At 43.7% G+C, this 16,159-nt stretch overlaps 1 protein-coding gene across 1 annotated transcript in view; it reads left to right on the top strand.

The window, feature by feature from the left end:
• The first annotated feature begins 5,500 nt into the window (after positions 1 to 5,500).
• Positions 5,501 to 16,159, top strand: part of LOC147465378 (uncharacterized) — a 45,050-nt gene continuing 34,391 nt past the window's right edge. Inside the window, exon 1 of the mRNA XM_086519763.1 lies at positions 5,501 to 6,391. Coding sequence (XP_086375889.1) covers positions 5,666 to 6,391 — 726 coding nt within the window. The 5' untranslated portion in view covers positions 5,501 to 5,665. The remainder of the gene's footprint in view (positions 6,392 to 16,159) is intronic.

The raw sequence follows: 16,159 nt of genomic DNA, 5'->3' as shown, positions 1-16,159 counted from the left end.
CCTGTACCCGTGGCTTGAATATCATTAATTGCAAGGAATAGAAGAGAGGGTCTCTCAACACCAAAATAACACCGGCTCCTATCAAGCTTCTAATAGCTCGATAGTGGTTAAGCCGTAGGCAAGCCCCATAGGACTCCACTATTAAGACCATAGCTCTCGACGGTGATGCCCCGTTATTTGCACGAAGGCATGCGCACTGCAAGGCTGAAAAATCCCTATTCTACTTACTCAATTGCAATTAATAATACCAACCATTTATAGCTAGCTTGAGGACCTCCCTTCTTGAGCAAGAAAAGAGAAACCTTGTCCTCTGATACCAATGTAATATTTAATGGCCTAGTAACTTGTGTGTAGCGGAAAATAACATGAACATAGTGAGCATTTCATTAGAAAGAGATTCCTAATGAGCATAGCAAGAGTGCTTGGATGGAGAGAGCAACAAAAAGCATAACACCTAGTTAGATAGGCATGAAGAATACTTTGAAAGAGAGAGAAATTAAGCGATTGACAACAGTTGAGGACATGGAGATGGTCCCCCCTCCAAAAGGCTTTGTATTATAGGTTTCCCCCATCAAGCGAGACATTTTACGATACACTTCTTTGTGTTCCTTCAATAACTAGCTAGTGCAATGAAGATGGAAGCTTCAAGCACTAAGCAAACACTTTAAAACACAACATCAATTCCCTCACAATCTCAGACCCAAGACCTCCCACACCTTCGAAGATGGTGAGAGCTAGCGGGGTATGAAAGTAGATTGAGAGGAAGAAGGAGTAGTCTTACGAGAAAGAAGTATGTCTCCTCACATAATCACTCATAATATCTTAGCATAGCTTAGTAATTAACATGGTAGACGAGATGAGCATGCATTGAAGCTTGGATCTTGGTTGGATTTGCATCACAAAGCCAAGAGTGGTTGGTGTAGGCCTCCCTTCTCACAAGCTTGGAGTAGACAATGAGCTTTCCATTAAAGCTTGAGAAGGAGAGAGAGAGTCTTCTTGCTTCACACATGAGATTGTGTGAGTGTCTGTGATAATGCCTTGCCAAAATCAGCCCCCTCTCTCTCTCTCGGTCAAGCCCTCTTGCAAATTACTCATGCTGGCACCCCATTGGACCCTGCAAAGCTTAGCCAATCATAATTGAGAAGCATAAGTGATAGCCTTGTGACATGTGTCCCCCTTTCCCCTTTTGTGAGAGCTTTAGGTAGTTAAATAATGCAGCTAAACTCTCATTGGACCCCTTTGTCTTCTAGCCAATAGGAATCAGGCAAGCCATTGGACCCCTTGGGAGAATATCCAATAGTCTTCTAGAGAGCTTAACTCTTATTGGTTCTTTTATCAAGTGTTTTTAAATGAATTAAACTAGATTTACTCTAGCCTAATTCTCATTGGTCGACCTCTGTGGCCATCCAATAGTATTTGAGTGCACCTTGTGGGCAACTGGGCTAGGGAGCTGACATGTGTCCCCTATTCCCTTTGTGTAAAGGGAGCCTGTGAGTGTACGTGTGCGTGTGCGTGTGCGTGTGCATGTGTGTGTGTGTGTGTGTGTGTGTTTCTCTCTCATCCCCTACTTACAGGGCTCGCCCCCCCCTCCCATGTAGGAGTCTTGAAGACTTTTGTGTACACTCACAAAACATCCAATTTCCCTAAGGTTTGACCATTGGACACAACCTTTGAATTTTGGAACCTTAGCATTTTGGAAGTCTTAATGGGCTGAACCTTAGGGTCTTTAAAGCCCATTGTTGCACATTGCTCTTTTGCAGATGCCCCCCCTTTGGATCCCTATTTTCCCTCCTTTGGATCCCGACTAAGGCCGGTCTGCCAGCTTAACCAATATTCTAGCTTTTTCTCCCTTGGTACTTCCCCATATTAAATGATAAGTTTAACATGAGAAAATCATTTCGGAGAATTAAATATTAGTTATTATGATAGCTTAAGGCGTGATTATGATAAAAGTTCTCCTTATAAAATGACCTAGGTACCTTATATACTAAGGCTACCATAGATTAAACCTAAAATAGAGTTCAAGGGTAAAATGGCTTTGTATTTACAATCTGGAAGTGCCATTGCACCCCGGCTTCTGCAACTAGAATAGCTATTCATTACAAATGGTGTTTTTAACCATGATCCGTAGCATTTCATAACTCTCAAAAAATAAGGCTTTGTTGAGTTATGTCGTACTGTTGACCCACGGGTCAACAGATTGCCTCGACGATCCTTCTCCCTTTGATAAAACCTTTCTGTTATGCACAAATACATTTCATTAGGATAAGAGTGATCCAAAAAGCAACCACTTTGGCAAAAATTTTGTAACAAGTGGAGAGCATAGTAAGCGGTCTCCAATTAGCAAGGTATTCCTTGACACCTTTCTTATGCAATAGTTTTACGATGCCTATATTAATGGAATAAGGGATAGCTCGATGCCTGATAGCCTCTTCCCATACCCTAAGGAGAAAGGGGGCTAGAATTTCTTTAAACATTTGAAAAAATTATGCAAAGGTAGTCCTTCAATACCCGGCGATTTATGAAGAGCCAAGGATTCGATGGCAGCCTTCATTTTTGAAATTGGGAAAGGGAGATCAGCCTGAAGTCTGGCTTCATTAGGAACCACTTTCAGCCTTTATTTCCAGATTTCTTCGCTAGCATGGGACACTTGGGCATATATAACTTCTTTTGGGTTGAACGTTTTCTCAAAATGAGACCAAGCGAAAGCAAGATTATCTTGCTGATTTTGAATTGAGCAATCTAAATCTATGAACAGAGGGGTGGATTCTCTTGCTTGCTTTTTTCTAAGAAGTTTAAACATCTGTTTAGTAGGTCTGTCGATTTTTCCCGCCCACCATTTTCAAAAGAATAAGGTGGCATGTCTGTTTGCCACATCCTCCTCCTGTTTCAGTTTGGATCTCAACTCAGAGATGGAATTCTGAGAATTTTCATCCTGTGGTCTAGATTCTAGCTCTATTAGCACACTAGAAATTTTGTCCCTTCTCTTCCTGCGAATCAAAGAAACTTCTCTTCTGAAGTTAGACAGTAATTTTTGTGTTTCTCTTATTGGTGCAGACCATGCTGCAGCAAGACTGAATGAACCCGAGAAATGTGACTGTCAGACCCTGCCTATGGCTTCTTGAACCATGGGTAGTTTGAAAAGAGAAGGGTCCATGTGAAACCACTGATTCCTAATATTCTCCACTTTTTGGTCAATGACAGTGACCGCTAGGTAGTGATCCGTCAAGAGGCAAGAGTTAAATTTAACTTTTCTCGTGATTGGATTGAACGAGTTAGCGAGAGGCAGGGAGATATAGGTGCGATCAAGTCTAGCTTTTCTGGCCATATTTTCTCTGGAGTAATTCTGCCAAGAGAATATTCCTATCTCCCCACTATCCCATAAGTCTTAGTTCTCTTTAAGTCTGTCCCAAGCAATTTTCTCACTACCATTAATGACCAACCCTTTGCCCAAGAACTTGTCCAGAGAAGACTCCACCATGTTGAAGTCCCCCGTTAGAATGACATCCCCCCCTGGCCTGAGAGATTTCATCCCACATACGGGTTCTTTGGACCGTGGAGCCAACAACATATACCGAAACAATAATGCAAATTATCAGAGAGGAAATATTTACAGCAATCTAGTGCTCCCCTGAGAGGACAGACGGGTTAGGAGAGAGCTAGTTAGGGATGTCTAATGCAGTTCCCCCTGATCCTCTTTGATGGGAGGAGGAGAACCACCTCAGAGATGACAAGATTTCCCGAAGTCGTTTGGAGAGATCTTCCCCAGAGACCTTTAATTCCTGCAATGAAATAATATCTACCGGATTTGCCATGACCCAAGACTGGATCTTGCGAGATCTGGATGGGTTGGTGAGACCCTTAATATTCCAAGTTAGGGCTTTCATCTATGAGAACTCTTATCTTTTTTGGCTTTACCTGATGGGGACTTGTTAGCCTTCTACCCAGCTTGTTCGTGTGCCTGTTTGTTGTCCTTCTGAATCTCCATATGCACTGGTGGGGGAGAGGGAGGAACATTTTCTTTGTTAGCAGGGACCGGTTGAGGAGAGGCTAAATTCAAGTCAATGAGGGTGTCCTCATCCATCTTGTTTACGTGAGATTCTAACTCCGTAGGAAGAGATTCTTTTGCATCTGATTCTAAGACCTCATATTCTTGGAAATCAATGTCATCAAAACCATTTAATGGGGCCAAAACTAAAAATCTGTTTGGCTGCTAGGTTTTTCCTTTATCATAGGGTTTTTCCTTGTTCTTCTCTGAAATGTGTGACACATTTTTTCCTCTAGCGTGAGACATCATGGTGAAGTTGTTCGAAGCAACATCCTGATCTTGGTCTTCTTTCACTACCGGGTCGGGTTGAGGGGAACTTGATCGGACAATTTTTTACATGATGAGATTTATCCCCGCAATGAAAACAAGCATTAGGGAGATATTTATAAGTAATCTCTTGTTCAAATAACCCCCATCATCTGTGTAGATGTCTATAGCTACGGGGAGGTCAATTGAAATATCCATTCCTATTAGGACCTGCAGATGCCAAGACGGTACATAGTTGGTCTTCTGTCTTCCTCCAAGAACTTTCCCCAAAGGTGCCCCTATTTCTGCTAAATGTGCATGGTAGTGCATAGGTAGATTTGGGAATTCCACCCATACTGGATAGTTAACCAATGCTGAGGGGGGATGACCTAATGACCCACTCACTGGCCATGACTGAGCACAGAAAAGGCCATTTCTGCATGCCCCTTAGGAAGAGCCTGGATAGTTTCCACTTCTGCTGACATGGGACTCCATTGTGTCCGGATCCAATTCCTAAGAATGTCTACAGGAGGTCTTGGCCCAGCTAACAAACCTATTAAGGCTCTCTCCTCGAGGTCCTTCTTTTTCTTTCGAATTTGAGAGGCAGGTAATGTTACGTAGGGTTTACCTCGCTGACTTGACGAAGCACCTCCCCAAGCAACTCCAGGGCCTTCTTGCTCGAGAAGCTCTTCGGACAATAGATTCTGCTGGATGTGGGGGCATTGCCGATGAGCCTCACTATCTCTTTCTGCAGTTGCTTGGGGATGGAGTGGCGCTGAGGGGGCTCCATCTCCAACAACTGGAACCGAAGCTCTAAGTTTCTGCGCAAGCCCTTGTGGTAGAGCCGATAGCACCTCTTGGAATAGTGACGCCTTGAACTGAATGTTTGCTTAGGGTGTGTTAGCCATGACTAGACTGCGATGGGGAAGCGAATTAGCTGGATGCCACGCGTTTGGCGAGGATGGGGCATTTAACATAGTTGATGGGTGCAGAAGTGACATGATAAGGAAGATAGGGACGTAACCTAAACAATTATGCCCTGTTAATCTGCTTGTTTGTGGCTACTTACGCCATAGCTAACCCTAATGTTAGCCCAGGTGTCTCTCTCTCTTACCCCCCACACACATACATTTGTGACCCTTTGGTGACCCTCCTCTTCCACTGGCTAATAAATAATCATTAAACTAACGCCGATGAGTTACTCCGTGTAGGTTCGAATCCTCTCTCTCTCTCTCGCAAGGAGAATGGGTCGACAACAGGCTCTGTCGCGAAGACAGCCTCTCGTGGGCACGTGAAGCTCCTCTTCTTTGTTATAGGGAAAGAGGCTGGACCTGGGCTAAGGTTTTTGGAATTTTGCTTTGAGGATTGGAAATGGACGACAATACCATTGAAGCACTGCGAGAGGTTCTGCAGGACATGACCTCGGCAATCGAGCTCTTATCCTCGGGAGAAAGAAGCGGCGCAGCCTTAATTCACTTCATTGAGGAGATGCTGAAGACCATAGAATCGTGGGCTGCCAAATACAACGTCTTTCTTGAAGATGGTTCCTTGGCCATAAATTCTGCACACGGTTCTCACCTCAATCCTGAACCCCACGATCGATCTAACACTAACCCTCAAGTAGAGGAAGCCGTTGATCCTATGAATTTGGACCAGGCTGTGACTGGGTCGCTTGATACAGCTGACCAATCAGCAAGACAGCATCCTATTGAAACAGAGGCCCCCAACCAAAAACTTTCAACTTGCAATGCAGAGGATAGAGGCGATCACCTGGTGCACCCTCAAAATGAGGGTCGAGAAAGTGGTGGATGGCAAACAGTCCCTTCACAAATGGATCCTAGTTCAGGAGTTACTGCTTCTAGAGGAAGAAGAAAGACACGATCACAAGCAGCTTCGATGCATGCAGATGCAACTCCCATAGGTGATGGCGAAGCAAATATGCTTTTATCTCAGTCTGAAACGGGTTTGAATTTGTTGGGGAATGAACCTTTTGAAAGCAAAGGGGAGGTGATCGAGTCACCTAGCTGGCTTCCTGAAGGTTGGGTCACAGAGGTGAAGACTAAAAGTACCAGCAGCAATGTTGGCTCCAAGAACAAGGTCATTTATTGTGCTCCTTTTGGCTGAATGGTACAATAAGACCTTGGTTTTCAAATCAACCATGTAGGAATTAGGCTCATGTGCATTAGGGGCATTAGGAGCATTATTGTTGTGATAACCTAAGCATGCTAGGCCTGCAGCATTTTTAGTGTTATTTCGCTTGGTGTAGTCCAAAAGTCTATTTTGTGTGCATTTAAGTTGCCCTACATTCCTTTTTTTAGTAAGCATGTTTCACTTCCAGCACCTTTCTCATGCTTCACTTGAATATACAAATTTGATTTGAAAAAAAATAGACATGCAAAATATTGGGTTCAATCAATTCAATCATGTCTTGTTTGGAGCATGGCATGATGGAATCAGCCACATGCCTTACTATTTCAGAGTTTCAAACTATTAAGTGGTTGTGTGAACGGATAGATTGTTGGCTATAACTTTTAGAAAATCATGTAGATGTATTATGCATGTTAGCTCAATTTGTACGCGGCAACTTCAGCATGTCTATACCTCACACAATTTGTGCCATGAAAGGTTGCCGCTATTTGTGGCCCGTGGGTTGCTGCAGTGCTATCTTAGGCCAGACTTTAGTGACCGACGTGTTGTCTCCCAAGCCACATATATCCACCATCACGGCGGTGTATCATCCGCATTTTGAGGAAATGCTTGAGCAGTATGCTACAGATATAGATTTTGCAGACTTCTTTGGTAGGAAACATAATATGGAGATTTTTGGAAGATATTCTCTCAAGGAAGGTTATTTGATGTGAAAATTCATGTTGTGTGACACATGGATTGAGGCAAAAGGTGTTAACAGAATGCCACAATTCTTCTTTTGTTGGGCACAGGGGCATTGAGGCAACCTTGAAGGGTGTTGAAAAGTATATCTACATGCCTCATCTCAAGAAGGATGTGGACGAGTTTGTGCGTACTTGCGTTGTAGGTCAGATTCGATAGGCACAAAGTGATAGGCCTCCTACAACCTTTACCTATTCCGGATCTACCGTGGGAAACTAGTGACTACAAATTGATGGGCTCGAAAATAGCCAACTCAGTGGAGTCTGACAACAAGACTCAATGGGAGAAATATTTGCCATTGGTGGAGTTTGCTTACAATAACACTGTTCACACAACTTAAATTCTCTTTGTCGTTTGATCCACAGATTGATGGGCAGTTGAAAATAGTCAACTTAGTGGTTTTGGATTTGTTGAAGTCCTATATTCCTAACAACAAGACTCAATGGGAGAAATATTTGCCATTGGTGGAGTTGCTTACAACACTGTCCACATTTCTACGGGAAGACGCCATTTGAGATCGTCGAGAGCGTGAGAAATGTTCCACCGATTTTGTGCACCAAGGACAATTTTTTTGAAGAAGATCAATGCGCACAAGATCTGGAGACTCCTTTTAAGGTGGAGGCTTTGAAGAAGTCTCAAGCACAACATAAGAAGGCAGCAAACAAGCATCGACGTGACTTGGAGTTGAAGGAGAATGATTGGGTGCTACTTTGCTTTGAGAAAGCATGCCTATGGAAGAGGAAGGGTAAAAAGTGGCTTTTTCCAAAGCTTAGTATGCAATACTATGGGCCCTTCCAGATTCAAGAAAAGATCGACTTATTTTGAAGTTACAGATACTTGGTGTCAGGTGTAGCGAAATTGAGTCTAGACTTTACACTTCCACAAACCTTTACTTCTTTCCTTACTTAAATGTGTGCTACTTAGCATGAGAGATGGTTCCTTTTTCCTTGTATATATATATATATATATATATATAGAGAGAGAGAGAGAGAGAGAGAGAGAGAGAGAGAGAGAGAGAGAGAGAGAGAGAGAGAGACACCCGATGGGGTCCCAACCAACCTTTGAAGGGCCCCCCATACCGTTGCCAATGTGATATTTGCTTTTGATTGCATAAATGGAATGTACACACATACAATACCTCAATGCAGACTCTACTAACTCGAATGGGGAATGTCACCGCGGTAACTCTTCAAATTGAAGCACCTTCGGGGCAGGGCTGAAAACACAGGTGATGATGGAGCCGATAATGGACGGCAATGTGAGCACTTGGTGTGGTGAGGGAATGGCCGAGAAGAGGCTCAATGGGCTGTCGAAGGTGCGGGCTGCAGTAGGGGAAGTAGTGTTAGCAGATCCGAGCAATCTTCAGCGATGGAAAGGGCCGAAAACTGAAAACGCTAGCTGCTAGGGCAGGTGGCTTGGGATGGTAGCAAAAACGCGAAGGGCTGATGTGTAGATGCAAAACGCTAGCGCTGAATTGTGGCGTTGGCTAAATGTCCCAAAATGTTGGCTGAGCTGCTCCATTTATACGGCGAAAAACTTCTTGTGAACTTTTTAAGACTTAGGTAGGGCAAATTTGGAAGACAAACTTAAAAAATAAATCATTAAAATGATTTATTAATAAACTTGACTTCAACAAAGTTTGGGGGAAAACCTACGTTAATGGAGTGGTTCAAACATGCAGGTCCGGTGAACAGGCTCACAAAATCCTCTTAGGATTCTAGACACTCCTATCTAGGGATACTTGCAAAATTGTCTCTAGAAGTCGATGAAGCATGTCCACGTGGCACACAGAGCCATATGCACGTGACACTTGGAGGATTGACAATGCTTTTCATGTGAGTTTTTTAAGGCCTTTCAAGGGTGAGATGCCAGAGGATAGGGAGCAAAAGCAGCGACTTGAAGTGGAAGAGACGAAAGTTCCAGAGCAGGTCGTAGCGCTCAAGGAAAGGAAAGTGAAAGGTAAGCTGGTCCGTTGATATTCTGATGTCTTTGTGCAAGTGCTAGATGCGTGTAGTCTGGTGCATGGGTGTATAGAGTTAGTGTCTACTGAGCCAATTTATGTTCTTTATTTGTTTTGCAAGCGTAATCGAGGGTGATTACTCTTCTTTCAAGGGAGGGGGTTATGTCACAAATTTGATGACATGGCATGTTGACCCAAAAAGAGATGGACAAGAAGTGGACCGAAAGAGTCTGAAGTGGCAAATTTTGACGAGTTGCTGTAGTGGCAGTCATGTCTGCAAAACGCACCGCAAAAAGCAAGGGTTGTGCGGACATCATAGAAATCCAAGCAGCTCTTGGGCGTATGTTTTTTTAGTAGTTAGCATACTTTTTGGGGATGCCCATATTAGGGGTCTCTTGTAGATACAAAAGAACGACTCGGGGTTGAGTTTGGCAAATTAGCTTGGTAGTAGATTGTAGAGCTTCACCTCTCGACGATCGTACTTTCTAATTACCAATAAAGAAAGAAGTACTGAAAAATGCGCCAGTTTGGGCCAGTGCATCTTGAAGGGGAACTCCGCCACTTTATGTGGACTCTCTCTCTCTCTCTCTCTCTCTCTCTCTCTATATATATATATATATATATATATATATGTATGTATGTATATATCTATATAAATATGTATGTGTGTGTATGTATGTATATTGTCATAAAATCTAATATCTAACCAACCCAAATGATTTTCTCATATTAAATTGATCACTTAATGTAGGAGAATAAACGGGAACAAGTGTTAAGATATAGATATGTGCTTATAGATCTATCTCAACACGGGGCCAATGGTAAAGGGGCCCAAATGAGAGATGGTCTATCAAAGAGCAAGGCTAACTAATGGAGCATAAGACCTTAGGGTTAGCTTCATTGAAGACCTCCAATAATGTGTGTAAAAGTCCTTTGACCTTAGGTAAGCTAGGGCTGAGCTTGAGGCTGGAACCCGGCCCAAGCTCGAGGTGCTTGTCTTGCTTGAGGTGCTTGTCGTGCTTGAGGTGCTTGTCATGCTTGAGGTGCTTGATTAAGGTGCTTGAGGTGCTTGACCTGCTACATGCTTGAGGTGCTTGACTTGCTACTTGATTAAGGTGTTCGAGGTGCTTTGACATGCTTGCCTGAGATGCTTGTGGGAACACCCCTAGTTCAAGTGCATTGTCATGCTTGATGACTAAGGTGCTTGAGCACCAAAAGTCAAAAGTATCCCTACAAGAGGGGGGGGGGGGGGGGGGGGGGGGGGCGAGCCCTTTTCCTAGGGGATAGAGAGAGCACACACACTCACACACACAAGGAAGGCCCAAGCTTGAAGAGGCAGCAGGGACACATGTCAGGCCCCTACCTATGTTACCTTCATGAGATGCCTGAAGCCTATTGGTTGGCCACCCAAGGGGTCCAATAGTAATTTAGGAGATTTAATTAATTGATTTAGCATTTATCAAGCCCTCTCTCTCAAAGGGGAAAGGGGGACACTTGTCTCAAGGCTACCCCTACTGCTTGTAATGCCTCCTGCTTATGATTGGCTAGGCCCGGAGGGGTCCAATGAGCTTCAAGCATGAGCTACAAGGGGGGGTCGACCCAAGCAAGCTAGGGGGTTGCTTAGGGGGTATACTCACCCACACACACTCACAAATACTCTCATTTTGTGCTATGCAAAGTGCAAGAGCTCCCTCTCCAAGCAAGTAGAGGTAGAGAGCCTACACCAACACTCTTGGCTATGGAGTGCAAATCCAACCAAGAGCCATGCTTCAATGCTTAAGCTTGCCATCTCCTTCTTCTTCATTACTATGCTATTATGTATGCTAGCAACAAGAGTATGATAAGTGAGGAACTAATTCTTTCTCCTACGAAATGTTTCTTCTTCCTCTTCCCTACCCTCATTCCCTGCTAGCTCTCTCCACCTTCGAAGGTGTTTGAGGTCTTGGGACTGAGGCTTGGGATAGTTAAAGCTTTCTTCAAGTTTATGTTATGTTTGTGATGCATGAAGTTTTCCATCTTCATTGCATCACCTAGGTCACAAGGAACACAAAGACTGTATTGTAACAAGTCTCTCTTAATGGGAGAAATCATAATACTTCTCCACATAAATCCAGTCCTCAACTGTTGTCATGTTCTCTAAATTCTCTCTCTTGCAAAAGTATTGTTCATGCCAAGTTAACTAATTGCTATGATTATGTTGCTATCTTCAATTATGTTCACCCGTTATGCTCGCAAAGTTATTTCTCAAAAGTACTCTGATTAGTTTCCGCTACTCTCAATTTAAATAGGCCAATTCATATATATATATAAAATCTTGTCACAATTTGTTTTCGTGTGTTGCCTGCGCTCTTTCGCGCCGCAAATCAACCAAGGCTCACTCTTTAAGGAAAAAGTGATTCTATCTCGGCGACAGAACCGTGAAACCGGCTCGTAGGGCGGTAGAATTTGCAAAGCTTTCACCTGAAACTTTATTTTACTTGAACTCTAGGATAGAGAAACTTTGCATATAAAACGTCTAACTGGAATTAACAGTTTGAACTTACACGACTTGGGAAGCTAGAGCGCTCCAAGCAAACGCCGACAACTTGTTGGCCCCAAAGACTGGCGCCCCTTTCGGTATTTCTTTATTCTTATCAAAAAGGGAATAAAGCTTGTGATTTCCTACGAGTTGTCCTGCATAATCCGAGCTGAAAAGGACCTGTTCTGGCCCGATTTCGGCAACATAACTATACTAGGAAACTTCATAGACAAAATCCCCACGTAATGGATGACTTTCTTGGCGCATACAGACATTTTATAAAACCTTGCGAGAATCTGCAGCACACTGAATTCTCTGTTTTCTGCCTTGAAATTGCGCCAGATCACCTATTTAACAATCCTCTCGCTTCGCCAGACCTCCTGGGTGTATTAGGGACGATTAGGGCCGAAACCCTAAACCTGCAAATTTACACAGTAGGGTGTAATTTTCTAGTTTGGGCTCCGTTTTGCGAGCCGAACGCATCCGTAGCGAGCCCTTATACTCTTGCACCTGTTGGGCTACTTGCCCTTGAATCGAACAAGATTTCTCGCGAGAAATCTCTCTGAATTCACCTGTACGTGCGAGGGATTAGCAATTAGCTAATCCAGTACCTGGACAAGAGGCTCTTGGCTCAGCATACATGCATGAGCCCACATAACTGTACAGATAGATGAGTAGCCCTTGAGCGGGGCATTACGATTCTGTATTCAAAAGGGGGGAGAGGTGCACGAGAGCGGAATCATCGTGCTACATAGTGCAAGGGAGAAGCAAGCTTTCCATTAAAGCTTCATCACCTGCATCAACTACTCACACATACTTTGTAGTCACTTAATGAGCAAAAATCAGCCTCCTCTCTCAAAATGGCCGCCCCCTCTTCATGCAAGCTGGGAAAATTGCCCAGGAGTCACCATGTGTCCACTTTGCCTCTTTTGGCATCCAATGCAGGATAGTTCTTGAATTTAACCAAGAATCGCCTTCTCACTTTACCCTTAATCTTTCTGTCCTTATGTGCCAATATCTGTTCTGGAACAAGGATCTCCTCGTTTTCTTTCACTTCGGGTTGGTCATCAGGCTCCCCATCTTCAGGCACATCACCTTTAAAAGGCTTTAGGAGACTCACATGAAAAGCATTGTGAATCCTCCAAGTTCCGAGTAGTTTCAGTTAGAAGGAGACATCATTTATCTTTTTGGAGATCTGGAAAGGTCTGTAGTACCGCATACTAAGCTTTGGAAAAAGCCTCTCCTTTCCCTTTTTCTTTCTCAGGCATGCCTTCTCAAAACGTAAGAGCACCCAATCATGCTCCTTCAATTTCAAATCACGACGATGGCAATCTGCTGCCTTTTTTTGTCTTTCCTTAGATTTTTGCAAAGCCTCGCGGACCTTGGTAAAAGCCGTGTCCAAGTCGTGCGTGTACTCATCATCTTCAAAAATCTTAACTTTCGTGCTTAGGAAGGGTGGAACCTTCGTAGCACCTTCAATAATCTTAAATGGCGCCTTCCCCATCGAAGAGTGTATCATGTTATTGTATGCAAATTCCACCAAAGATAGATATTTTTCCCATTGAGTCTTTTGATCCGAGATGTAAGACTTCAATAAATCTAAAACTATTGAATTGGCAATCTCAGATTGTCCATCAGTCTCTGGGTGGAAAGATGACGAGAACTGCAACCGCGTGGCAATGTTCTCCCAAATTGCCTTCCAAAACAAACTCGTGAATACGGGGTCCCTGTCGGAGACAATTGTCTCGGGCATGCCATGTAATTTGAAGATCTGGGCCACAAATAGTCTCGCTAAATGATCCGGCTTGATTGTTTTCTTCATTGGAATGAAATGAGCCTGCTTGCTAAATCTGTCAATAACAGTCCAGATACCATCGTGACCACTCTGTGTTCTCGGGAGATTAAAAATGAAATCCATTGCAATACTTTCCCAGGGGCGGGTGGATATGGACAAAGGCTGTAACAATCCCTGTGCTTTATGCCTGTCAAACTTGACCTTCTGTCATACCAAGCAACTGCGCACAAACTTGTCCACATCCTTCTTGAGTCTCGGCCAAAAGGAAGTATCTCTCTACCCCTTTCAAGGTGGTAGCAATGCCACGGTGACCCGTAAAAGGCGGAGGGTGGCATTCGGTCATAACCTTTTCCCTCAACGGCTGGTAACGCACAACATACTTTTCCTCATCAAGTAGCCATCCTGAATGGAATATCCCGCTAGTCTCCTCATCCCATATCCGTGTGAAAATGTCTGCAAAATCTTTATCCGTGGCATACTGATCGACCATATCTATGATGTATCGCGGAAATAGCCAGAACCAACGGCTTCCGAGACAAAGCATTTGCCACCTAATTCTTCTGTCCTTGCACATGGACAATTTGGAAGTGAAACTGTGACAAGATGTTCTCCCACCGCATCTGCTTTTCCGATAGCTGCTTCTGTGACAAGAAGTAGTGTAAACTTTGATGGTTTGTAAAGACAGTAAAATCCGCCATAGTAACAAGGAATGGCCGTTTTCAGGTCTCCGTTCCCCGTTCCCATTCCAAGTTCTCGTTCTGAATCCCCGTTCCTTGTTTCAAACGTGAGTACCCGTAACAAGGAATGGCATTTTGTTCGGCGTTCCCGTTCCGCGTTCCCGTTCCGGTTTCCCGTTCCTGGTAACTATGAAATCCGCTCCGAGTAGGTAATGTCGCCACTGAGTAAGAGCATGGATAACCGCAATGTGTCCCAAAAAGTGCATCTTTCGTAGGAAAAATTTGTTGGATTAAAGGCCTAAATAACCCCTTTTTGTACATTTTTTATACTTTGTCCAGAACCTGGACACATTTTTTTAAAGTCACTTATAATAAAAGTGGAAAAACCCAAAACTCACTTATTGAGTTTTTCCCAAAAACGTGAGCTCTCTCTCTCTCTCTCTCTCTCCCTGCTTCGATCCCTAGCGTCCTCTCTGCTGCACTCCGCCTCCTGCTTCTTGCCCCAATCCTGCACTACATCGCGACGCGCACCTACCGGTACCTTCTGCTTCGCGCTCTCAACTGGTATCAGAGCCCTAGGGTTTCAAAAAAGCCCTGCGCAGTCTGCTGGACAGCGAGTTAAAATTGCTCCCTCGCGATCAATTTCGCTTCCATCGCGAAGTCCCTTGCTTCCGGAGTCGAAAAGGTCACCGAAACAGCCAAAACAGGCTGTTTTTAGGTCAAAACAGGTGATTTACAGGTTATAACAGGTCAAAACAGCAATATGCAGGTGTACCAAAGTTGTGGGATCACATGTATTGATGTTTGTCGCGACAAATTGAGTGAAAAGATGAGTACAGGTGCTTGAAATTGCACTTTTCAGCTGAAATTTCAGATTTGGACAGTTTCATGTAAAGAAATTGTGGTTTATCGTATGCAAAGTCTTGTGGTTGCCTCTATTTGCTGAAATTTTCAGCCTATTGCATCTCTCTTGTATACACACTTGTGGTTGAATCAAAATGGCTTCTTCCTCTTCTGCATCTGACACTAAAAGTTTGATGGAAATCAAACGGTTCGATGGTCAAGGCTTTGCCCTCTGGCAAGAACACATGCAAGGTATCCTTTTCTTAAAGGATTGTGAAGATGTATTGGAAGAGAATAAGCCGCCAGGTTTGTTTGACGAAGAGTGGGCCAGGTTGAATAAGAAGGCTATGGCCTACATCAAAATGGCTATCAATGATGACATTTTGACGGACATCACGCGCTTGGACTCTGCTTATGCAATATGGCAAAAGCTAAAGTCCAATTATGAAAATACCACACTTGTAAACTAGGTACATTTGATGCGAAAGTTGGTGAATATGCAGCTTGATGACTCGAAGTCAGCTTCTGAGCATTTGAGTGCCTTTACAGGTGTGTTGAGTCAGTTGCAGGACAGTGGGCTTCAGCAATTCGATGATAAGCTCTTGCTTATGACATTGCTAGATACTTGGGAAACCTTGGTTGTCTCCTTGAGCAACAGTCCCACCCTCATGTATGACGGTGTGAGAGGGTCTATTCTCAATGAAGAGATTAGACGCAAGTCTAGTGGGGAAGGTGGCAGTTCTGTCTACAATGCAAGAGGTAGAATCAAAAGCGTGATGCGGGTAACAGGACTCAAAATAGAAGTAAGAGCAAGACAAAGGCTAAGGATGTCACTTGTTATCAATGTGGCAGAAAGGGTCACAAGAAACCCGATTGCAGGTATTTCAAGAAGGAGCAGGAAAGGAAGAAGGAAACGCAAGATAAGAAGAAGAAAGATGAGAAGAAAGGGGAAAAATTAGCAAGTGATTCCTCGAGGGATGCTGAGAATGCAAATGTATCCTCTAGTGTGGTCATTGAGAAGTTGTCAAACGTTGAGGAAATCTTGGTAGCAGCTTCATGCCCCTCAGATTTGGTGATAGCTAATGTAGAAGACATGCTTATCTCGAAGAAAGACGTCATTGATGCATTGCTCAGTGCAATGATGGCCTATCCCAGTCATGGATGGTGGATTCTGGTGCTTCAT

This window comes from Adiantum capillus-veneris, chromosome 1 (genome assembly GCF_014529385.1).
Source record: "Adiantum capillus-veneris isolate H3 chromosome 1, ASM1452938v2, whole genome shotgun sequence".
In the NCBI taxonomy this organism is placed as follows: Eukaryota; Viridiplantae; Streptophyta; class Polypodiopsida; order Polypodiales; family Pteridaceae; genus Adiantum; species Adiantum capillus-veneris.
This window is presented reverse-complemented; position numbering and strand designations above follow the sequence as displayed.